This window comes from Alosa alosa, chromosome 20 (assembly GCF_017589495.1).
Source record: "Alosa alosa isolate M-15738 ecotype Scorff River chromosome 20, AALO_Geno_1.1, whole genome shotgun sequence".
Lineage (NCBI taxonomy): Eukaryota > Metazoa > Chordata > Actinopteri > Clupeiformes > Clupeidae > Alosa > Alosa alosa.
This window is the reverse complement of record NC_063208.1, coordinates 19,852,714-19,879,745: the sequence shown is the minus strand read 5'-3', so window position 1 is coordinate 19,879,745 and position 27,032 is coordinate 19,852,714. Positions and strand designations below refer to the sequence as shown.

The following is a 27,032-nucleotide window of genomic DNA, read 5'->3' as shown; positions in this document are numbered from 1 at the left end:
TTCTTAATATTTCATTGGTTGGTTTAATATTGTTGCCAATGAAAAGTCATTGTCTTACACCATGAGTCTCCAACAGGTTGCTCTCAATCTACCAGTTGCATGCCGCCCTCTTCTGAGCTTGCCAGAGGCTGAAGCAGTAACCTACATTTATACACAATTGTTGCTGCCAGGCTTCAGCCTACGAATTTTATAAAAAAGTAAATCATGCATAATTAAAAAAATAACTACATTTAGGCTATCGTAGACCTCTTTGGCTATACGGAATAAGGTTTCCATTTCAGCACAGCACACGTTCCATGAATAAATTAAAGCGGATGCCTTATCTCACAATTAGCGGATGGAAATCCCGACACCCTTTCATACATGAAACCAGTATGTCTAATAAGGGGAGAACTGCCACTCTCGGAAAACTTCCGGTTTCTGAACTGGTTGCACTTTTTACACTACATATAACAGATAAGACAGGTCTTTCAATTTGGTAATTTTATTTTTTGTAAAACATTTCAATTAATGACAGCAGTATCTACAATATCAATTTTTAACACAATTCTAAATTTGTTTGTTTGTGAATCAAGTCTATTTGTAGTCAATCTGTTTATTGACTCATTCAATTGCTGACTGAAAAAAAAAAGAAAATAAAGGTGAAAAAAATGGATCTTTGTTTCACCCAGAGAATGTCTAATAAGGGGGTTTCACCCTAGAATCAAGAATTGCCCACTAGTTAAATATGTTCAAATGGTGAAACAAATATATTAAAAAAACACATTGTACAAAGCAATACAAAGAAACAACAACTGCACACCAACACAATACAATTTAAGAAACCACAATGCCTACTATTATATTCAAATCAATACTCTTCACACCAATAACAGATTTGACTGCCACTAGAATTTATTTTGTTTGTACAGCAGATTTGAGAAAAGGATGAGTTATTGCTAAAAACTGGATGAAAGTAAATAGACATAAAATCTAACATTATACCCAGATCATGGATATAAATATTGTAGGATGTTGCATATAGAGAGAAATCTGTTTGTTGATTTGCATATCCTTCTTCATTGCTCCTCACTTTTCACATTCAGCAGTTACCTCAAGTCCTACAGAGAAATTACACAAAAGGATATCAGATAAATAAATGTGATCGCCACAAAAACTATTGACCACATCTCATAACTGATTACACTAAGGATACACAAACACACAAGTCTTTTAGGTGCTAAACAGAAGAGCAACATAAGAACATAAAAGAATTGTCTAAACTAGTAGTATGAACCATACCGTCACCGTTGGAGTGATCAGATTCTGAATCGGACTCTGTGAGACATTTGAAGCACATATGAAACAAAACCATGAATCACAACACAAACTTAAACACACATAATTTACAACTGCAACCTTTAAAGCTTGTATGTTCTTTTCTAATTCATTTTGATGATAATAAAGAAAAAGCCTTCTCTTCAAATAAATGCAGAATTACTTTATTACAAAGATGCAAACATGTAAACAATAAGAGATTGATGACCAATATTTTATCAAAATATCAAATAAAAGTTATTCTCAGAAGTTTTAACATCTCAAGTTGTCAAAGTTACTTATTGTATCAGTTTTATTGCTGTAGGAGGTACTCACGCTCTGCGTTCTTGTAGCCTGAAAGATACAAGAGAATGTTAAATCATGCCACTGCTGATCGAGAAATTATGGGAGTATATTTGTAAATAAAATAGTTATAAAATAGAAAACAGTTTAACTTCAAAACACTGCAAAATACACAAAAGAGATTACTCTCACCTTTTTTCTTCTTCATAACAATGGCGACAATCACATCACACCAATCACGACAGCAGCAGCCACAACACAGCCAATGATGATACCAAGGATATTATTGCCTACAGGAAAAAGGCTTATGTAAATCACCTCTGCAACAGCACAGCACTAAATACACACATATGACCCTGTACATCCTACAATAAGCCTGGGAATGAATAGCTCACAGGCCTATAAAATGCAACTACTGAATAATCAATCATTCCCCCTCTCTGTACAGAACAATACTGTGTCCAGTATGAAGACCTTGAAGGAGAACAGCATTGATTTGACAGAATTACAAGATGCATCACAGGGCCTAATCTGAATAAATACTGAATAAATCATACTCTGTAAAACTCGTGAATGTGTTCTGACAGAGGCAGATCAATGTTCTCATGAATTATGTTCCTCCTTATCATGAAAATATTTCCCCAAGTTCTGTTCTATAAACTAGGGTTGCAACTGAAAGTTGCATTTGAATGATCTTATGTTTTTAACATAGGTAAGGTAAGGTAGGATAAATGTATACCGTATTTTCCGGACTATAAGTCACACCGGAGTATAAGTCGCACCAGTCAAAAAATGTTTCATGAAGAGGAAAAAAAACATATCTAAATATATATATGTTGCACCAGAGTCGCAGGACCGGCCAAACAATGAAAAAAAAGTACGACTTATAGTCCGGAAAATACGGTATATAGCGCATTTTCCAGCACAGAGGCTACTCAAAAACTTAATTTAGATACAAAGACCACATCAATAATAAGTCCATGGGCAATGGTGATGAACTCAACGACAGAAACAATTTAATAGAGAACACGAGAGTATCAAGGTTGGTCATGGATAACCTCATGGCTGGGATTTGACTGTAGACACTGTAGGTAGGATGGGTTTGGTTCATCAAAAGGCATATAAGGTTACAGAAATTACCTTTATACCAAATTCACTAACACCAAAACAACATGTAGCAGGGCAATGTACTATCAGTAACTGCTGAATTTTGTGGTGTTGTTTCTTACCATCTTCCACAATCAGGGTCTTAAAAGTAGGAGGTCCGCTCTTGTGGGCCACCTCACAGGTGTACTGCCCCTTCTTCATCTCAGGTGACACGGTAAGCACAGCTCTCTTCTGGAAGGTTCCATCCTCATTGGGCAGTGTCTCCCCCACATCCACATCATCCAGCATCTCCTCTCCATCTCTCTTCAAGGTGATCATCACTCCCTCAGGGTAGAAGCCTGTAGCATGGCACACCACTGCAGAGTCCTTTTGGATGAGAGTGACTTCTGGGTGAACTGGAAGGACAAGGTAGTAATAAGAGAGGTTAGAAAGAATGAAAAAGAATAGAAACGCATTTGAGCATTTGCAAACTGCTTTTCACAGAGTGCAAGCACAGCTTTATCAATTAAAGCTTGTGCTTAATGCTGAGAAGACCAAAGTAATGGTCTTTTCAAACTCAAGGAAAAATAAGTTAGACCTGAATATTGTTACCAATCAGGGTAAAATAATTGAGATAGTTTCATCTTATAAATACTTAGGATTTTTAATTGATGACCACCTTTCTTTTAAGCTTCATATACAGAACTCCATTGAAAAGTTGAAATTCAAGCTAGGTTTTTTCTTTAGGAACAAATCTTGTTTTTACTTTTACTGCCAGAAAAAGGCTAGTCGATGCCACATCTCTTCCCATTATTGATTATGGTGATCTGTTGTACATGATTGCCCCATCAAAGTGTCTTCAGATGTTGGATGCTGTGCATCATGGAGCTTTAAGGTTCATTTCAAATTGCAGACCCCCTAACTCATCACTGTAAACTTTACTCCACAGTGAATTTGCCCTCTCTGTCAAATCATGACTTACTCACCTCTATATCGTCATATATAAGGGCATTATAGGCAGGCTTCCATGTTACATATCTGAATTTCTTTCTTTTACACAGAATACTTATGCCTTAAGGTCTCAGAACACCATTTTATTGAATGTACCTCAAGCCCGGACAGAGTTGTTCAAGAAGGCTTTCATGTTTGCTGCACCTTCTGCTTGAATGAACTACAGAAAACACTCAAACTACAGTGTTTAATTTCCTTAAATGATTTTAAAGGTGTTGTTAAAGCCATAGAACATGAGTCAATCCAGTGCAAATGTTTTAATTAATGGTACTTTTATTTAATCTGGAATGCACTTGAGTTGTCTTGCCTCTTTTGTGTTTGTTTTGTGATTGTGATGTGTAACTATTTGTTCTGCTATCTTGGCCAGGTCTCTCTTGAAAAAGAGATTTTATATCTCAATGAGACTAACCTGGTTAAATAAAGGTTATAATAATAATAATAATAATAAAATAATAATAATAAACAATTACAGCAGTAAAAAAATACAAATGGTGGCGATGCAGGAAAAAAAAAGACACATGGTGGTATGTTTGTCAACATGGAATAACTACTTGAAAATAAAGTGTGTACATTAATAAAGTAAACATATTTGATTAGATTTTGAAAAGAAGGCAATCTCTTGATGAAGGAGATGAATAATGTGTTTCAACATAATGATTGGAATCCTGCCCACTGTACAGCAACTGCAGTTGTCAGTGCTGTGTGCTGCTGTACCTTTCCTCTCCAGAGTGCTGCTCCCATACTGCAAATACTTCTTCAGCCACTCAATGCAGATCTGGGAGAGGTAGTTCTTCCGACTCTCCTTAAAAGCTCTGTCATTGTCCCACTTCTGCTTTGTAATGACACTCTGCGGTGTTGTGGCAATCCATCTCAGGTTCTTCAGATCCATAGAGATAAAGTCCTCTCCATCATAACCATCCTGCGAAAATCCATCTGTAGCTCCGCTCTCATCATCCCACTGACAGCCGTACATCCTCTGGACAGTGTGCACACCTTTGGGTGGGATAGCAGGAAAGATTTTAGAACACTCAGAATTACACATCTGCTTCAGCACTCCCATTATTTGCAACAGTTTCACATTAATCCAACTCTCATATATACCTATACATAACCACCATCAGCTTGTATCTGCTTCCATGTGTGCATGACCTGCATGCATGTGTATGGCAATCTCAGACACAAAACTCTGAAATGGAAGCAGTTTGAGCCTTAACAAGTCTCATCTCACTGGGTAAAGTCAGTGATGCTGTTTCAGTGCTTTACTAAGTGGCTGTGTGTAGTGCTTCTCTCACTGAGAATTCATTTCACTGCATTAATCATTATCAATACGTACACCCCCAACCACCCACAGTGGTCTTCTGATGAACGTCTGTTGTGTCGACCAGTCATAAACGCTAGGTCTAATTCAAGACTCTTTTCCTCAGTAGTTCCATGTTGGTGGAATGAGTTGCCCAGTGCTCTCCGTTCCTGTGATAGTCTTGGGTCGTTTAAGAGGGTCTAAAGGCATATCTGTTCAACATGCACTTAGTTCTTTAAGCGCTTCCTATGGTTTGTATAATATTGTTTTATTTCCATTAGGCTGTTGATTAATTTGACATTATTGTTTATTATTGATATTCTCCTTAATGTAGTCTTACCATGTTATTGTTTTTTATATTATTGATTGAATGGACATTATTGTTTATTACTGCTTTTCCCCCCTCATTTTCATTGTTTATTTTATTAGGCTATTGATTGAATTGACATTGTTGTTTAATATTGCTATTCTCCTTATTATAGTTTGACCAACATTCCTGTTATAACAAATTTACATTCCTATAAATTTGAAATATTATATTGTTTTGTATTTGTATGTCGCTTTGGACAAAAGCATCTGCCAAATCCTATAACCATAACCATAACCATTAGTGTGTGTGTGTGTGAGTAAGTTAACAGTGATGTGGTGGAGGGAAACAGGGTTTTGTTCAGGGATTACAGTTGTGAGGGGTTGGTAGATGTTATAGAAATGAGTGGTGTTGAGAGACTACAGTGATGAAATGTATGTGATAAATCCACCACGCACTGGCAGCAAAATGGCTTTGCCAACACATTCTAAGTGGAACTGTCAATTTTCCCTGCACAGTCACCAAAATCTTCAACTGACAAGCATTTGATAAATAATGGATGTTTGAGCGGCGGCAACAAAAATGCATCTGAATTCTAATGGACTGGGTGGCAGCGAAAGGGTTTGTTTCTGGTGTGCAGGGGTTGAATTGAAAACAATGGAATCTAAATATGAGGCATGCAACAACGAAATGAGTCCAGTGTTGCGGAAATCCATTTTGAGATATTTAATGAAGAGAGGGTCGAACAATGACAAAATTATGCATTTTCTAATTTCTCACATTCCTTTACCTCTTCTCTATCACTCATAGATTATGTATAATGACCTAGAAATATGTGTAGGCTGCACATTCAATTTTGGATAACAAAATACGTTTTTCTACCTCGTTAAGATGCTTATTGTGTTAGAACAGGAACGTTTCCGTTTTCTTTGGTCTGATAACTTCGTATTTTGGCTTTTGGCCTCTATAAGAAATCATCATAAAATATGCTATTCACTAGTAATTATTCTGAAGATAATTTCTATTTTAGCAAAGAGATTTAGGAGGAGCAACAGCAACCTAACCTACATACGCAAGAACCTAAACATACAGTTGTTGCTGACCAGATTCCCAGAGATTTCAGAGATTGCACCCGATTGGTCCAATTCAATATGTTTTGGAGTTGGTTTGGCGGCCTATTTAAAAACAAAAACATTTGGCTATGCATTAAGCATTAGGCTATTGATGTCCTGTTCGTCTTCAGAAGTTGATCGAACATTATAGGCTACCTCACAAATTGGGCTATAGTTAACTACGAATGCCTCACAAGTTTTACCGGCTGCTTGAATTGAGCAGACGCTGCGCTGTGTAGTTTAGATCTTTTCGGATTCTGAAGCAATTCAATCTTTGGCTATGGATTTTTTTGGAGAACGTACAACAGAGATTGACAGCAACAGCACTGCGGCTATTTTAATTCCAAAGGCAAAGGGAACTTTATCAGGATGCATAGTCTTGTGGTGATTGGCTGAGAGGAAATATACATAATATGCTCATTTACACTTCACAAACTTTAAAGCTGATTTTCTCAAAACTTGTTCTTTTTCTGAGATGAGGATAGCTTTCACATTTTGGCCAATATCTCTGGGTTGGCTAAACAGAATTGAACAAATGGCCCTTGTTTTAAACCCTAAGGTCTGTAGATTATGAATGTCCTTTAAACCCATTTTTTTATTTTGTCGAACTGGACTCATTTCAACGTGGCACGCCCCATATATGAACATCTGGTGCCTGTGTGTAGTGGGTAATGTATCTGGAGGCTATTATACCAGTGGTATAATAAGTGGGATGGTAAAATGGAGCAATGGTGTGAAGAGTGACAATGCTGTGTGTGCGTATGGGGATATCAGTGACATGCTGAGGGAACACAGCAGTATGCAGTGGTGCTGTTGAAGACTCCAGTAATTATGTTGTGATGTGACTCCAGCAGTGAAGCAGTGTGTCTGTGTGTGTGACTACAGTCCCTTTTACACCATTAAGGTTCTTTATCTCTGAGTAACCATCAACATTTAGAGCACCCAGGTTACACTTTCCCCTTTACATGAAGCCTGTCAGATTCTCCACTGTGTAGTCCTCCTGCAGAGTGAATTCATTCTATGAACTGGACTATATCACATCACATCCCAATTATTAGCATACTTTTAGATTAGGCCTATATGTGTAATATATTGAGTATATGGCAGATACTTAATTTGAAAGTGCATGCAATATATCATACATCTACAGCTTATCTTTTTTATCCACTGCATAAACATTTCACTCTCTTAAAATTCATAATCATCATTTCACTCTCTTAAAATTCAGTTGGGTTCTATAGAATTAGAATTTAAAAAATTAATTATAATAATCACCACATTTAGTAATAGTGGAGAACTGTTTATTCTCACAATTCACATGGGTGTTCTGGCTGGTATTGTGTGACTGTTTGGCAGGAGGTGTAACAGGAATGATCTCTAATCTAATGAAACTCTGTCCCTGTGCCAGTCTAACAGTCACAGAGCACTATGAGAGTCTAAGAGCTGCATCACACAGGATCCTGTCTGACTGTTGGGCTCAGTGTCGTTCCTCAGTCCAGTGTGATGCTGTGCAGGGCAGGTGAGGAGCCCCTAGTTACAGCTGGGCCTTCAGGGGCCTCACATGCTGAGGCTCCATCTCTCCCTCTGCTGTTAATCTGATTCATGATCTACTGTTGGGGTTCTCTGCTCTACGTTCTGTTTGTCTGTTTTCCTCACAGCTTCCTCCTCAAGCCTAAAGGCACAGAGAGAAATGGAGGAGGTGGGTTTGCACACTAAACCCCTAATCAGCCCCTTCATTCAGACGACCCCGTCCTCTCATCTCCCTGCACTAGCCTGTGTGTGTGTGTGTGTGTGTGTTTGAGATTAACAGTGATGCAGAGGGGGGTGCGGTGGTGTGTGCTGGGTGTTAAGAGTGTTGAGTTGGGATGACAGTGGAAAGGGTTAGAGTTGGGTTTTTAGTGGTGTGTTGAGTGGTTACAGTGATGTGTTGTGTGCTGTAGGTGGGACTGGGTGCTGATGGTGATACGCTGGGGAGGGCAGAGCTGTAGGGTGACGACGGTGTGGATGGGGGCATCAGTGGACTGTTGGGGAAAAACAGCGGTGGGAAGTCAAGATGCTGAAGATAGATCTTCATATCAGGCTAGTGGACCAAATGTATCACGCTGCAATGTGTTACTGTGAGGTCCATTTTAATCTATTTTTTGTTCTACATATTCAAGTGAGCACCAGGGCTTCCCTACCCCCGTTATATAACCGCTATTATTATCACATTTTTATTATTATCATAAATATGGATGATCTGTCTAATATATTAAGAAACTGACAAAATCTGGTAAAGCTTGTGTTGATTTTAGAAGGTTAATAAGCATTAATTGTGAAAAGATCCACCCTCTTTGGGGTTGAAGGCTAATGTAGTGTAATGGTTTTGTGCCGAGAACAACATTCTGTCAGGCGGGTGCGTATTGGAGGTAGCTCCCATGTTATTGTGTATATTTAACCAGGTGTGTGTGAGAGAGATAGATAGAGAGTGAGAGAAAGAGAGTTTGTGTGTTTGTGTGTGTAATGCACTTCCTTGTGTGCCCCCCCCCCTCTGTCCCCCTGAGAGGCAGCAGCCTCATGCTGATGTCAGTGTGAGTGAGAGAGCAACTGGTGCTGGAGGCCCTGGGTGTGGCAGACGCTCCACTGGCCCTGTGTGTTAGGAGTGTGTCTATATGAGAGGGTCAGGGGAATGTCTAACTGAGTGTTCTATAAGTGAGATGGACACAGGGAGCCTCTATTGGCTCTATGTGTGTGTACGTGGTGAGAGTGCGTGTTTACGAATGTGTCGTCTCTCCTATCTCTCCCTGCTCCTGAGGACTGACTGGAGACTCATTGTGTGTGTGCGTTTGTGTACATGAATGCGAGTATGTATACGTGTTTGTGTCAGCGTGTGGGTGAACGGGCACTACTACTTCCTCTATGCTATGCATATACGAGTCATTAAATAGTGACTATCAGAATGCTTCTTTTTGTATGCTGGCACACATATATCATAAAGGTGCTAAACTATCATCATTGCCCTTTCATGTGTGGTCCTGTGTGGATGGAGACAACTCTGCTGTGTGACTCAATATGGGTTTTGGTTATGATTTAACCCTGCTCAGTTTTAACACTGTGGAAAGATTGTGTCTCTGTGTTTGGAAGTCTACTAACTCTCTACTGTATGTAAAGGGTCTGTATGGCCCATTTGCTTTACTTGTTTTTTTTGTGTGTGTGTGTGTGTACTGTATCTGTGTTTGATAGACAACACTGATTCTTAGTGTGTGTGGATGAGTCCATCTTGGCTCTTTACTCATCATCTCAGTGAATCTATTCTGGTCATCAGTGAATGTGTGTGTGAGCACCTCGTGTTTGAATGTGTGTGTGAGCACCTCTCCACTCTCCATTCTAACACCTCTCCCTCTCTGTGAAACTGTGTTCACAACACTGTGTTGGGGCTATGTGTGCTGTCTCTCTCGTTTGTGTGTTTGCATGCATCTGTGTGAGTATGAGCGACTCAAAAGGTGGTGTGTGTGTCTGTACGTGTGTGTGTGAGTGAGATAGAGAGACTGTCTCTCTATTATCATGCTCAGAGCAGCAAAGGCAGATCTCTCTGGCCCTTTGTATGTGTATGTTTAGGTGGGTGTTATTATATGTGTACATATACTGTATGTATATGCTTGTGTATGTGTGTGTATACATGTGTGTCCATATGTAAGCATGTATGTGTATGCTTTGTGTGCGTGAGTGTCAAATCACCAGCTGGAGTCTTGTCCCAGCCTGAGATACAGAGCAGAGATAAGAGCAGACACGGACCAGCAGCAGCTCACACACCAGGAGACTGCAGTCATCTCCAGACAAGTGTGTGTGTGTGTGTGTGTGCACGCATGTGTGCTTTTCTGTATTATCTAATGTAATGTGTCTATGGTTTGTCAAAAATGAATATATTTGAAAAACAAAGAGAGATAAAGAGACAGCGAGAGAGATGGAACAAACAGTATGAATGGGACGTGTACAGAAGATGATGGGTAGGTAGAGGGAGAGGAAAAGTGGAAGAGGAGAGAGAACAGACGCCGGGTCGATGTATGTGTGTGTCGTTATACGAATCCTTTGTATCCTATGTGTAAATAGGAGAGTGTGTGCATGTGAGTGTGTGCATGTGTGTGTACCACCCCCTCCTGAGCTCAATCCTCAATCACTACATAGGAAAGTTGCTTCATACTGACTTAACTGAGGGGAGTAGTTGTGAGTCCACTATGTGAGTGTGTGTTTGAGTGAGAGAAAGACAGATTCTCTAATGGCCTCCTGTAAGGGTGTGAGTGTGTGTGTGTGAGATCAAGAGGATGAGAGAGTCCCTGAAAAACACTCTACACAAACACCTGTATGAGTGAGAGCCGGTGTTCTAGCATTTCATGCTAAAGGCTCTGAACTGACCTTCTTTATATAGTGTGTGTATCTACATGGGACAGGCATTTGGTGCTAATGCTGTGTGTGTGCGCAAGACTTGACTTCTCACTTCTGTTTTGTGTGGACTGGCCATGAGTGTGTGTGCTCATCTCTCCCCTCTGAGACCCCTCTCTACACCAGACTACTCTACTAAACTCTGATTAAAGTGGAACATTCTGTGTGCTGCAGCTCTCTTCACTGAGACTCCAGCTCTGTTTAGTGTAAGACCTTCCCAGTACAGACACATACACTTAGATGTATAGGAGTTAGGAAACAGTATTACTCAAACTTAACATAGTACTACTATTTCAGCTATTTTTCCCGTGGGGATTCATTATGACCGCCGCTAGCGAAGCGGTCATATTGGGATTGTCAAAGTTTTTTTTTTTTTTCCCCCCGTCATCTACTTCCTGAATTTTTGGTCAACGATACCCGGGACACCGAACCACCGGGACACATGAAATTTGGTGGGTATGTAGCCCCACTAGACTTTTAGGGAAAAATTTTGTTTTGTCCCCGGGGTCCACTCCCCCCCCCCGTGCTGGGCCCCCCGAACCGCAAAAAAAGCAGTTTATCCTAAATAACTACCTGAACCGTGGCACTGAGGATGAAGAATCTTTTATGGTATGTTGGTCTCAGGGCCCACATCAACCTGGCCCATAATCACTCATTTGTGATTTGCACCCCCATAAAAAATGAAAATGCAATATTATTCTGCTTTAATCGCCTCCTATCTTCAGTTAAGATGTTCAGAACTGCACCAAATTTTATTTGTATGATTGACCTGGCATTCTCTGGGGTATGCCAAGTTTCGTGAGAATTTCATCCATGGGGGTCTTAAAAAATAGATTATGTGTACATTTAGTGACTGTACACTCATTGGCCTGTAGATGGCGGTGCACACATATACACATGCACACACACACAGGCACCCACATACCAAGGAAATGGTAGTGGATTACAGAAGGCAGCAGCAGAACTACAGTTACACCCCACTAATGATCAGCGGGCAACCTGTAGAGAGAGTCACAAGTTTTAAATACCTTGGTGTCCACATTACTGAAGACTTAACATGGACTGTTAACACTCAATATGTTCTGAAGAAGTCCAGACAACGACTCTACTTCTTTTCAAGTGGCTAAGGAAATTCAAAGTTTCTACATCCATCATGAAGGCCTTCTACACTTCAGCTGTTGAGAGTGTTCTAACTGGTAGCATCATCACCTGGTATGGGAACTCCACAGTTAGAGATTGTAGTACTCTGCAGAGAGTAGTGCGCCAGCTGAACGTACTATAAGAACTCAACTCCCTGCTCTACAAGATATCTATTCCAGAAGAGTACTCCTAAGAGCCCAAAAGATTCTGAAGGACTCTTCTCATCCTAACAATGGATTATTCCTACCGCTGAAATCAAGAAGACGCCTATGTAGTCACAAAGCCAGAACTGAGAGACTCAGGAGAAGTTTTTATCCCCAGGCCATCCTAACTCTGAACTCACACTATACTGACTTTGCACACATTCACTCCTCAGCACTCTCAAACATTTCCCAACTCTGAACTCACACTATACTGACTTTGCACTCATTCACTCCTCAGCACTCATGACCCCCACACACACACACACACCCACACACACCTACAAGACTTTTAGCACTTTTACATCCCTCTCCCCTATGCTACAGACCTTTTATTTATTTTTTCTTATTTCATCACACGCCAAAACACACACACACACACACACACACACACACACACACATATCTGACTTTCTCCAACTTTTGCACACTTTTTTTTATTATTTTTGATTTCTCCTCCATCTACCCATGTCCTTGATTGCCTAGCCTTTCTGCCCCCACCCCCACCCCACCCCATCCCCAACACACACACTTACATCATCACTGTCATCACTTCACATACATACACCCCCACATACACAGCACATTGTCTTCAGGATCTTCTCCAACACACATCCTCTACATACTTTACAGCACACTGCCCCCCTACCCACACACACACACACACACACACACAGTCACTGCTCCACCGCCCACACACACATCTTCACTGTCATCCACTCACATACATTACATACAGTACTCTGCTTGCAATAGTAAGTCCCTGACCCCCCAACACACACACACTTACATCATCCCTGTCATCTTCTCCACACATTCACATACATATACACACACAGTCACTGCTCACACTCTTCACTGTCATCACTCCACACATTACTTTTCTGCTTGCAATGGTAAGTCCCTGACCCCCAAACACACACACTTACATCATCCTGTCATCACTTCACATACATACAGCACACTGCTTGCTGCACACATGCTGCACACTGCCCCCCACATACACAGCACATTGTCTTCAGGATCTTCTCCAACACACATCCTCTACATACTTACAGCACACTGCCCCCACCTACCCACCTACACACTACACACACACACACACACACAGTCACTGCTCCACTCCTCCCCTTCCACACACACATCTTCACTGTCATCACTCACATACATTACATACAGTACTCTGCTTGCAATAGTAAGTCCCTGCCCCCCCCCCCTCCCCCCCTACATACACAGCACATTATTTCATCAGGAAGCTTCTCCAACACACATCCCCAACATACTTACAGCACACTGCCCCCCCCCCAATACACAGCACATTGTCTCATGAGGAAGCTTCTCCAACACACATATTGCACACTGCCCTCTCCCCACATACACAGCACACTATCCCATCTCCCCTGTCATCCCCCCAACACACACACCAAGACCCCTGGCAGTTGGGTTAGCCCCTGAAGCCGTGGATCTGCCCAAGGTTTCTTCCTTGGTAAGGGAGTTTTTCCTTGCCCCTGTTGCTCTTGGGTGCTCCTTGTTGCTCTTGGGTGCTCCTTGTTAGTGCCCCCCACCCAATCCCAATCCTCCCCCACCTTTTTATGCAGCCCTTGCCACTTAATCTACTAAACCCTCTTCTACTGCACCCCCCCATTAATGCACAAATAGGCTGACACCAGACATAATTTCACTGCATTTCTTACTTCCAGTAACTATATGCATGTGACAATAAACTTCCTTGTACTATCGGTATTAGAACGGTCGATACATAATTACAAATTCAGTAGGATTAAAAGAAAGCCAAAATATATATTCATCATCATCATCATCATGGCTGCATTTCCAGTATTGGCGATAAGTAGTCGTTTGTCCACTAGATGGCGATCGTTGCAGTGAGACGTAATTTTGTTGGAAGTTAAACGGGTTGGAATAACAATGGGCGCTTCCTACAAGGACTATAGTTTACCGCAGAGAACGCCTAATAAGGATAGGATGATGTTCACATGAAATGTAATTCCCATTTCTTCTTGAAGCCGAAATAAATCTGAGGATGTTTATCGGACATGCTTGGTTTTTACTGCAGGTACGTTAATCTTATAATATCAATAAGGACCTAGGTAATGTTACCATTAGCGTTGGTTGAGTGATGATGGAGGCCAATTTGATTGATTGCATTTGTAGAAAACTATAAATGCGGTTATACCAAGCAAATTGATAGCAGCACTGTAATTGTATCTTTCAACTGTCATTTGTTGCATGTGCTACAAAAATCATTCTGTGCAATGGAAGATTTACCAACGTTACAATCGGGTCTGATACAGTTTTGCCTATACATCGTGAGACTGAGGCGCCTGTTTATTTTGTTTTAAGTGCGTGCAGGGTGTGAGAGGGGAATCGATGTGCTTTGATTCCAGCTTGGTAGTTGTAGTCTGTGAAATTAAAAAGCATGTGTGTGTGAAGTATCCAAACAATGACACCTTCATTTCATTATGGCTGCTTTAGCAACACACCTTAAGCTACTGTGTAGTGGGTCCCATTTAGAAGTGGCTACTTCATTCGCGCTTTCCTTGACTCATGGAGCTGCGTGAATTTTATTACAACTTTTCGCCACGATATGGCAGTTTAAGTCCGCTTGATACTGTAAGGCGTAAGCCATTGGTTTCCAAAGGAGATTTTATTTGTGTCGCCAGCATAGCCTATTGACAATTTATGTAACAGCTTTCTATTAGGATCTAGTGTGTTAAGTTACAGTTTTGTCATAACTCCCTGATGCATTTTTGCATTTAGAATAGCCAGAGCGTGAACAATATCGGGTGCCTATGGACTAGGCTTGGTGAACCCAGCCTGATCTGCCCGCTATTTATTTTTTGATTTCTTAAAAGATTGAGGTTGGTCTGGTGAAAGCCAGACTAGCCATGGACCTCAGTTACACAACGAGGAACATGAATCAGCCTATATTTGCATGAACAATAACGGACAACAGCTCTTCAACTTTGGCCCGTTAAAATGTGTATGAACAGTCTAGCGACGCATTTCATCAAGGCCCATTTGGACATGTCAGTTATTTGCACCACTAGATGTAAAACAGCATTTCGTTTCAGACTAAAGTTACTTAATTTGTGCATTAACAATAACGTTTCAGACTACTGTTACTTAATTTGTGCATTGACAATAAAGTATTACATGAACTAAAGATGACCAAAATCTTATGTAGAAGAAGAAAATTCACAAAAAATCCATCCATCCAAAAATGACCTTTGTTTTTGATAGCTGTTGAAAACGGCACGGAACTGACAGAGATGTTTTTGTTTATAAATAAATAACATTATGCTGATACCTTTTGCTTTTCCCAAATACAATAGCCTACAGGTGTAAGTGACCTTTCATCAATCCAGTTGCAATGGATGAACTGTGATGAACTGCCCTACTTGTGATTGTTTAGAGATTTTAAAGGTTTTATAACAATGCTACATCTTCTTTGGCTATTCTACAATCTATTCACCTTTTCAGCACCAGTAGGCTATTCTCTATGCAGCTGCACACACACACTCAGGCATGCCAAACAAGCATACACAAAAGTTTCAAGAGTGGGGGATGGAGTAAAATATGGAGACAAATTGAAGTGTGCTTTATTTTCATGAACGGATGTACAGGACTGAGGCCCGGTCATATTTTAGTACACCATGCGTACATCTAGTTATTTACAGATTCACTTGTTTATTTGTCTTGTGCTATGGTTGTTCTTGTTTCTCCTTCCTCCGCCATGACACAACAGCATTTTGTTGATGCTCATACTTTTAGAAAGTTTATATGTATTACTACTTTCTTATGTGCGATACAGGAAGAATGTAATGAGAGATACACTGGTTAGGTCTATTATTATTATACAGATCCTTTAGTTCCAGACACCTAGCGGATGGCCTGTTTGGTCCATCTGAATGTATTGAGGTGTTAAGAGCTGCATCACCCAGGGTCCTGTCTGACTGTTGGGCTCAGTGTCGTCCCTCAGTCCAGTGTGATGCTGTGCAGGGCAGGTGAGGAGCCCCTAGTTACAGCTGGGCCTTCAGGGGCCTCACATGCTGAGGCTCCATCTCTCCCTCTGCTGTTAATCTGATTCATGATCTACTGTTGGGTTTCTCTGCTCTACGTTCTGTTTGTCTGTTTTCCTCACAGCTTCCTCCTCAAGCCTAAAGGCACAGAGAGAAATGGAGGAGGTGGGTTTGCACACTAAACCCCTAATCAGCCCCTTCATTCAGACGACCCCGTCCGCTCATCTCCCTGCATTAGCCTGTGTGTATGTGTGTGTGTGTGTGTGTCTTTGCGATTAATAGTGATGCAGTGGGGGGTGCAGTGGTGTGTGCTTGGGGGTAAGAGTGTTGAGTTGGGATGACAGTGGTGAGGGTTAGTGGTGTGATTTTAGTGGCGTGTTAAGAGGTAACAATGATGTGTTGTAGTGTGTATGGCTGCTAATGGTGGTATGCTGGGGAGAACAGTTGTATGGTGAAGACAATGGTGTGTGTGTGTGTGTGTGGATGTGGTCATCAATGGACTGTTGGAGAAATACAACAGTGGGCAAAGAAGCTGCTGCATATAGATGTTCATATCCGGCAATCTGGCCTTAACTGCAGCGATACTATACCGTGGTCCAGTGTGTTACTGTGTGGTCCATTTTAATCTACTTTTTTCTGTATCTCCTTGTGGCCACCTGAACTTCCCTACTCCCCTTATAACCCCTATGATTATCACATTATAATTACTTTCATTATACTTTGGATTATCTGTATAATATATTGAGTAACTGACCAAATCTGATAGAGCATGTATTGCTTTTAGAAAGTCATGAACATTATTTCTTTCTATTGTGAGATACAGGAAGAATGTAATGAGAGGTATACTGGTTATTATTACTGTACAGTTCCTTTAGTTCCAGACACCTAGCGGAAGGCCAGTTTGGTCCATCTGAATGTATTGAGGTGTTAAGAGCTGCATCACACAGGGTCCTGTCTGACTGTTGGGCTCAGTGTCGTCCCTCAGCCCAGTGTGATGCTGTGCAGGGCAGGTGAGGAGCCCCTAGTTAAAGCTGGGCCTTCAGGGGCCTCACATGCTGAGGCTCCATCTCTCCCTCTGCTGTTAATCTGATTCATGATCTACTGTTGGGGTTCTCTGCTCTACGTTCTGTTTGTCTGTTTTCCTCACAGCTTCCTCCTCAAGCCTAAAGGCACAGAGAGAAATGGAGGAGGTGGGTTTGCACACTAAACCCCTAATCAGCCCCTTCATTCAGACGACCCCGTCCTCTCATCTCCCTGCACTAGCCTGTGTGTGTGTGTGTGTGTGTGTGTGTGTGTGTGTTTGTGTGTGTGTGTGTGTGTGTGTGTGATTAATAGTGATGCAGAGGGGGGTGTGGTGGTGTGTGCTGGTGGTAAGAGTGTTGTATTGGGATGACAGTGGTGAGGGTTAGTGGTGTGATTTTAGTGGTGTGATGAGTGGTTACAGTGATGTGTTGTGTGCTGTAGGTGTGTTTGGGTGCTAATGGTGATACGCTGGGGAGGGCAGAGGGAAGGCACACTAGCCTGTGTGTGTGTGTGTGTGTGTGTGATTAACAGTGATGCAGTAGGGGGGTGCAGTAGGGCCGGGGTCCCCAACCTTTTATGTACCATGGACCGGTTTGATTCCCTTTTTTTTTTTTTTTTTGACCGGGGGGGTGCATTTACTTGAAAAGAACTAGCTCCAGTTATGTATGAACAGTGAAGGTAACAAACTCTTAAAAATGCATTACTTGAAAAGAACTAGCTCCAGTTATGTATGAACAGTGAAGGTAACAAACTCTTAAAAATGTGAAAGATGTGAACTTGAAGTGAAAATTGAACAATATGAACTATGAAAATTGAACAACTTGAAGCTACATCTATCATGTGTGAACATGCTTAACAAAATATGGTAACAAAACATGGGAACTAAACGTGCATATGAATATAATCAGTGGGAGCCCAACAAGAAGGTTCCATCTGGGGGTGATGGAAGACAGTGACATCCTCAGTGTGTTTGAAATGTCCAGTCGATTGCGCAATTTGGTCTTAGTTGCAGTCATTGCCGAAAACCTGGCCTCGCATAGATAATGGTGGGGAAATGGTAGCAACGTTTTCAGCTTTTTACGGGCTATCTTGGGATATTCTGCTTTGGTTTTCTTCCAAAACCCGCCAGAGAGGTTTCCTCATAGCCTACACACTCTTAAGACCACAGTCATTTGCAATTTCGATCAACTGCTCTTCCTCCTGTGCTGACAAGTTAGGACTATTCGGGATATTGACAAATGGGTTGCGGACCCACTCATTGGTTTGCCATGGATCTTTGGAGGATGGGAAGTAACGCTCAAACTCATTTGAAAGCACAACAAGGTGATCGCGCACCAGCTGCGAGAGAAAGGGCCCTGCCTCAGTCTCTCCCAAAACCCAGACTACTGTTTGGAACATATCAAATACACCCGGATCCACTTGTCGTACCCACAAATCAAGCTTGGCTTTAAATGCAGCAACTTTATCTGCCAGTTTAAAGACAGTCATCATTGCAGTGCAGTGACAGGTTGAGGTCATTAAGCAACCCGAATATGTCACACAGGTAAGCGAGTTTTGACACCCAGCCCTCATCACTAAAATATGCAGCTAACGGTGAGTTTTTTTCTGTAAGAAATCTCTGCAGCGGCTCTCGCAACTCAAACACTCTGGCCAGTGACCTGCAACCAACCAACTTGATGGCGCACCCACGGTGACCCATTCACCCTCTCTAACAACTGTGCCTCAATATCCTCTGACATATCATCAATTCGCCTATGGACAGTGCTTGCAGAAAGCGGTACCTGAGCTATTTTTTTAGCTGCAGCCTCCCCAAGGAGCTCATTGCACATGCCTTTACCAGCAGGCAGAATTAACTCTTCCCAAATAGTAAAGGGCTTCTTAGATTTAGCAATCCGACTAGCCACTATGAGGCTTTTAAGCAGCCAACGTTCACCGATGTGGTTGCTTTACGCACTAGTTTTTTGTCCTTCTTGCTCGTGTTTCTTACGCTCAAAGAACTCAAGGGGTTTGTCTTTAAGTGTAGGATGCTTGGACTCTAGATGTCGAATTAGCTTTGATGGTTTCATTGCTTCGTTTGACAACTTATCACCAAATACCACACATAAAGGACTTGGTGCATGCGAGTCACTGCGGTCTCTGCGAAACCATATTTTAAATATGACTCGTCATATTTCGTATTGAATGACCCCTTCTTTTTCTTTGAGGTATCTGGCTCACCATCGGCAATGGGTATTATTGCGAATGTGACATTATTGCGAATTAAATTCAGTTTATTTAGTTTGCATGCATTTTTTTTAAACTCTTGTCGTAGGCTACGGCCCGGTTAGGAATGTCCCGCGGCCCGGTAGTTGGGGACCGCTGCAGTAGAGTGTGCTGGGGGGTAACAGTGTTGAGTTGGGATGTCAGTGGTGAGGGTTAGGGTAGGCTTTTTAGTGGCGTGTTGATTGGTAACAGTGATGTGATGTGTTTGGCTGCTAATGGTGATATGCTGGGAATAGCAGAGTTGTGTGGAGACCATGGTGTGTGTTTGTGGATGGATGGGGGCATCAGTGGACAGTTGGAGAAACACAGCAGTGGGCAGTCTATTCGACAGTGACATGGTTGTATTGTGTCAAAACATTTTATGTTTGTACCTTTGTAAAGTGTGTTTGGAACTGCTGCTCCAGCTTCCTCAATCACGATTATCTGAAAATGCTCCCTCCCCCTTCCACTATATAGGCAAGATGGCGGGCCGTTGAGGGCAAAAAGTCGTTCCACACTCAACTTTTTGACAGTTATGAGTGCACCATCCGGGAACTAGCAGTGCACTTTGTGTTGTTGGAATTTTCAGTGTGAACGCACTCAAATGATGTATTATAAGTACAGAAGTACGCAATGAAACACAATGTTCGTCTTTGTTTTCATTGTCTTTGTGTGCATTGTAAAGCAACCCTGGGTTTGTGATAGGTGCAAATAAACAACTTATTTATTATTATTATTATTATTATCATTATTACGTCATGAGAAGACTAAGAGCTGTTTTATTGGCAAAGGGAGGTTTTACAGATTGTTAAATACAGGGGTATTGTGTTTCTCTTCAAGGTTGGATTTTCATTGTAAGACTAATATAAATGACCAAAAGATCATGTTCATACCTCTCATACTTTTTATTCAACTTTGCAAGGGTACCAAATTGTGGAGGAAGCTGTACTTATTCATTGGGTCAACTGGCTAAACAGTTCACCTATCTTTAGCGGACAAATGAAGATTTGTACCATAATGGTTGATGGATAATTTTCTTTTAAATACAATGGATTTCATAATTTTATCATGGTCACTGGTATCGAACTGGTATTGTTCATGCATCTTTAAGGTACCAGTACAAGTATCAAATATTTTTGCCCAGTGTTTGTGCTCAGTATCTCTCTACTGTCCTCTCAAATAACCCTTCTCTATATGAGACTACTGGACACTGCAGTGGCACTATGCCAGTTGCATTCAAATCTATAATTTCTCGTGTTGTAGGGGAGGAGCTTGACATAGGCCTACAAACAATGGATTACAATAAAATATGCACATTTAAGCATTACATCAAATTTTATTCAAAAAGATTTGAACTTACTACCAAGTTGCAACTGCTAACTATGAGACTATGAACTATGAGAGACTAAAAACTTGCACTAAATGTACTTACCACCAGTTTGATTGAAGCGTTCCTTTATTATATCTATATTTGCTTTGTAAGTCTGTTGGCTACCCATGAAAATTCCAGTCTCTCTCTCCCAGTACTTAGGGCCTTCATGCTTTTTGATCCAATCCTGTTTAGGCACAGCTTGCTTGCTGACACTGTCATAGTGACAAAACTGGTTCCCATCCACCATTCCAACCACAATAAACTCCGGGAAGTTGGGTACTTTGAGGAGGCAGTGTAGAAGTACTGTAGGGAGTGGGTCACTAAAAAGACAAGAAGAGTTTTATTATTAATCAGTGTTAAGATTTTGTTCACTACCTTCAATCTGAAGCTTAATGATCAAAATAAAAAAACGACACTCTTTAAATGCCAGGATAAATTTCAATTTCTTATTAATATTCTAATAATTTCTTGCCATAACATTCATGTGATTTGTTCAAATGATCATGTGATCCTGTGATCCATGTGATTCAGGTGTCCCCCATACTGTCTAGGTGTCCTGTGCAGTCAAGATTTCAGAATTGCAATGTGTGTGTGGACGGACAATGTATTTAAAACCAAATAATGTTTTAAAACAAAAACAGAATAGTGTTTCAGGGGCAGCAAATCCTGGACCATCCTGGACCCATCATTGTTCTTGTTCCGGAGAAACTTGTGGTCTCCTGTTTAAATGACCCTGTCACACTGACATCAGGAATCATGAAGTGCTTTGATCAACTAGTCAAAACCTACATTTGCTCCTCCCCTCCGGTCACCTTGGGGCCATTTCCATTTGCATACAGCTCAAACAGGCCTCTGATGACGCCATTGCCTTAGCTAAGCACACCTGTGCTTACCCACTGGACAAGGGGAATACATATGTGAGAATGCTCTTCATTGATTACAGCTCAGCATTCAATACAATCATCCCCTCAAAGTTTGCCTCTAAGCTAGCTGATCTTAGGCTGGAGACCTCCATTTGCAGCTGATAGTTTGACTTCCTGACCAACAGGCCCCAGGTGGTGAGAATAGGCAGTCACACCACCTCACCGCTGATCCTCAACACAGGCGCACTGCAGGGCTGTGTGCTAAGCCCCCTTCTATACTCCCTGTTCAAATAGGTAGATGGAAAAAGGAAACTGCACTGAAGCTGGCTGATGAGGAGGTTGATGATTAAACAGTGCTGTATTACAATAAGCTGGAACAATTCACAAGGCCTTAGATGGACAGAGACTTCAGTCTTCAGTGTTTCCAGTGTTGCACACATGATTGTGCTGCAAAATATAGCACTAATGTCATCATCAAGTTTGCAGACAACATAACCATCCCGGGCCTCATCACAGACAACGATAAGATGGCCTACAGAGAGGAGGTGAAGTCACTGTGAAGTCAGTTGTTGCCTTGACAATAACTTCTCTCTTAACACATTGTGGACTACAGGAGATGGATACCTCCCCATCCACACTGGAGATACAGAGGTTGAAAGGGTCAGCAGCTATAAGTTTCTTAGTTTGCACATAACTGACGACCTCTTGTGGTCACTATACACAGACAATGTAAATAAAGTTTGTCAGTGGTTTTTATCAAGCAGTTCATGCTTCTGGTTGAAAAATAGACTAGCATGATTGTGCCAAGTTTACCTCCAGACACAAGATGCCGCCAACAATTGACTGCTAGGACAGCTGCGATCTTCATATTTCCCTTCCTTATATCTATTACTAATGATTTCTTCCTCCTCAGCTGTTGCTTGTTGGAAATCTAGCAAACAACTGGTTACCTTCAAAGACTTTAATAAGGCAGATGCCATGATCCAAAATACAGTTTCCTTGACACACTCACAGCCAATGACATTTCAGAAACACACTGGTGTAATTTGTACTATGGCAGAAGTTGCTGCTTACAGTTGATCATCAAAACTGAAACTTAATGTAACAATTTCATGCTCTAACTTAGACTTAAAGGAATTGTTAAATGCCATTAGAACAACACTGGCTCAGACATGCATGTAGCTGTGTAAAAATCATCAAGTATCTTGCGTTAATGAGAGAAAATAAAGAAGTTATAATAAATAAATATGAAAATGCAATCTTTCAAGAGTTTTATATAGCTTTGAGCATGACTGTTAATAATATACTTTAAAAATTGGCAAATATATTAATTTTAAATCATACATTTCATGTAATGTCATGTTGCGGTAATTTTTTGTGGACTTCACAAATTCATTTGTATTTCACAAATCTTCTGAAAATAATATTCTCAGTAAGTTCTGACCTTAATCTAAAATGCTCAAAAGGAAAGTTTCTTTAAATGCCTATTCATGTTGGATACAGTTTAAATCTGGACTTCGTGAGAATCGCCCTATGTAACTATAGGGCTACTTTAAATTGTTAATGAACTGTAATGCTGATGTAGACTAATGTCTATTTATGTTGTCATTGTAGCTTTGGACCTAGGTTAAACATAAAATCTGAACGGTATGGACAACTTAACCTAACAAACAAGTAAATCTATATTAGCCATAAACATATTAAAGAACAAACCAACCTCCAGATGTTTGATGGAAGCAACACAGGCCTAGTATCAGTAGAAACACAACAACCTTCATATTTTTCTTCTTTAGGTGTAGGTTATCTAACTGATAAAGGGTTTCAGGCTGTTTTTTGACTCCCTTACTTGTCTGAAATCAATGAGGCAACTGATCACTTTTCTTTGGCGCACAGAACAAATATGATAGTGGAGGCCAATCCCTAATTTCTGGAAGAGATTTACACCCAATAATATTTGAGAACAGCACCTGCGTCATCTGTTCCATGGCAGAAATTGCTGTGTACGGTTGGTTTCAGAAACTGAAAGTAATGTGCAGCAAAGAAAGTGGGGATGGGTTGATCTGACCAACAGGCTTAATAAGTCAGCCAACTGCCACCCCTAGACCAAATTGTGTAGTTTAGAGTAAAACTATTTGAAAGTAAAAAAATAAATAAAAAGAGACCATCTTTGATTCAACCTGTTAGTGATTCTCATGTACGCTCACTTTAAGCATATTTTCACTATTTTCTGGAAGATGTATGTTTCTGTTTCTCAAAATAGCCAGAAACATTACGATGTGAAAAAACAGCACCTTGCTGACTGTCTGTAAATATGCCCTCCAGTCTGACTCTTTGCTCCCACTTTAAAGTGGTTGTAGAGGTGCTGCTAATAGCTGTCTGTGGAAAGCTGTTCAAATATGTTGCAGATGGATACATTGTTTAATAATCAGAATTAATATTGTTGTTATGCAGACATGTCAGGCATTTGTAGAAAAATAAACATGTTTTGGTTTCAGTCAGATATAAAAAGGTGTTTGCATACAAGAATGTTTATTTTTCGGTGTTAGTGGATGTGTTGTTTAACCTCAGACGTTTTGCCCTTTGGCTTGGCATGCTTTACATAATTTGGCCCTTGGGGAAAACTAATTGGGGAACCCCATGTCAGTTTATGCTTCTGGTTGAAAAATAGGCTAGCTCTACTGTGCCATGGATAAAATAAATAAATGTACTTGTAGATGCGTATTGGATAAACCCTGTATGTTCCGTAACATTTAGTAGTTGCCTAATTAAGACATTGGAAGACATTTTAAAACGTCTTAAAAATTAACCTAGGCCTATATCACAAACTATGCCAGACAAATGCAGATCACAAATTGACCTCCAGACACAAGATGCGCCCAACAAATGACTATGAATGCAATATTCATATTTCCCTTCCTTATATCTGTTAAGAATGATTTCTATCCTTCTCAGCTGTTGCTCATTAAAAATCAACCAAGCAACTGGTTACCTTCAAAGACTTCACAGAATTAATAAGGAAGATGCCATGATCCATAACACAGTTTCCTTGACACGCTCACAGCCAATGACATTTCAGAAACGCACTGGCGTAATCTGTGCTATGGCAGAAGTTGCTGCTTACAGTTAATCATTGAAACTGAAATAAAATGCAACAATATCATGCTCCAACTCAGATTTACAGGAATTGTTAAACTTAACTGTAATGTGCCATTATAACAACACTTGCTCAGAATTGAATGTAGCTGTAGAAAAATGACTAAACGGTAGACTACTGTATACATAAAGGAGAGTGGAAAAGTTATGATAGATCAGTGGTCCCCAAACTATGGCCCGCCGCCTCATTTTGGGTGGCCCCCCAAAACATGTCTGTGGTATATAGCATTGGGCCCTGCACAGGAGTATGACACCGTCAAACTATAACCTCCGTAATTTCACCTATTCATTCTCTATGACGAGTCTTAACAGTACACATGTAATACTTTTTTGTCCACTGGTGGTTGTTTTGGCCCTGTCTCGAGTTTGCCATTGAAAATGGAATGAAATGTAGGCCTACCTGCAAACAATGTAAGATAGGCCTATACTGACTGCATCAGTGCAAAAGTTGATCAATTAATTGTTAATAGGCCTAACTTATATTCCAGGTACTTATATACCAGGTGAATGAAAGTTAAGATGTGATCATTTCAGATGTTTTTTCCAGCACTTCATAAAACTCTCCTAGTTTGAAAACTTTAAATTAGCCTATTTGTAGGATATTGCTTGTTCACAACTTGAGCTGTGTATGTAAAGACACAGAGTTCACAAATTTTTAATAAAATATACTTTTAGGAATGCTAGTCTTTTTATAAGTATTATTTCATTTGAGCTATATTTCCATGTTGAAATGGAAGCGTCAGCGTTAAATTCTGTCAGGAAGACTCAATGCGTCACTCATTCATTCATTACTTCCGACCAATCACCAGTCTGCATCAGCCTTTATAATCACTTTACTTTGCACCTGCCTGTTGCTTTCAGGTGCCGATTTTCGACGTTCTCACCCTCCCTCCCTAACCACCACCAGTTTGGCCTTGTCCAGACGTCCAGGGGGTAGGCTCCGTCCCTGCCGTCTTATACCGGCAGGATCTGCAAGAGTCTGCACACTTAGTGACCTGGACCGAGGACGGGCCTATGCCAAAGACTATCTTATTGTTGCTTATGCCTTTTGTATATCCTTTGATGGATTAAAACGTGTGTTAACTTTCATTGTACCTCCCTGAGTCTTTCTGATAGAACTACAGTTTATATTGATATGGCATGATGGCAATATAAAATAAACACCTTAAGTTTATATTTGGTCAATAAAAGAAAATAGTTAGAAAAATATTCTTCAATATTATATTAACATTTTAAAATACCAAGATGTTTTGATGAGACGGGTGTGGCATAAAGACGGGTTAAAATGTGGTGAATGAACTTTTAAAGTCTTGCTTTTCACATCTCACAATTATATCAACATAAAATCAACAATCCACATCCCGGAAGGAAAAAGACAGGAGAGACAGAAGTTCCATTAGGATTCAAACCATGACTGCATTATAGGTGTCAAGATACCTCCTATCATCAGCCCTATATTACAGTGGATGGAAACACATGCTATGCACATATTCTTGCGCAGAATTTTCATGAATGCAAATGAGCTGAAGAAACACAGCTAAGAGATTCTTCTGTGATTCCCCATTTAATTCGTGTAATGATTTATCTAATTTGGGATCTTCAAAGAGCATCAATACTCACCTGATTACCTTATCTAGCCTTACTTAATAATTCCTCTATTATTAGGCCTAGCCTACTACATAATTATTGTAGCCTAATTAACTTATTACTTAGACTCGCGTTTTAAATCTGTTTTTGGTGTTTGTTCGGTGTTAAATGCTATTTAGTCTAAGCTATTACCAGTGTTGGTATATTTGTATGTAGGCTTTATAACTATAGGCCTACTTTAAATTGTCAATGAACTGTAATGCTGATGTAGGTTTATTCATTGTGACTTAGTGCTAGACTAAATCGCTTTGGACCAAATTAGCTAAGTTAAGACCTAGGACCTAGGGCTAGGCTAAACATAAAATCGGCGTCTGAACCGCATGGACAACTTAACCAAAAACAAACAAACATTAGCCATACAATAAACAACAAAAGAACAAACTAACCTCCAGATGTTTGGTGGAAGCAACACAGGCCAAGTAGAAGCACAACGACCTTCATTTTTCTTCTTTAGGTGTAGACCATCTAACTAATAAAGGGTTACAGGCTGTATTTTTTCACTCCCTTACTTGTTGGTAATCA

At 40.6% G+C, this 27,032-nt stretch overlaps 1 protein-coding gene across 1 annotated transcript; it reads right to left on the bottom strand.

Moving 5' to 3' along the window:
• Positions 1-468: 468 nt before the first annotated feature.
• LOC125284891 (class I histocompatibility antigen, Gogo-OKO alpha chain-like) lies at positions 469-27,021 on the bottom strand. The gene is given in 8 exon segments (XM_048229045.1): positions 469-1,650; positions 1,792-1,831; positions 1,834-1,889; positions 2,829-3,101; positions 4,411-4,689; positions 20,908-21,129; positions 21,132-21,167; positions 26,897-27,021. Coding segments are annotated over 8 exon segments (1,002 nt in total). The 5' UTR covers positions 26,952-27,021; the 3' UTR covers positions 469-1,609.
• Positions 27,022-27,032: the final 11 nt, after the last annotated feature.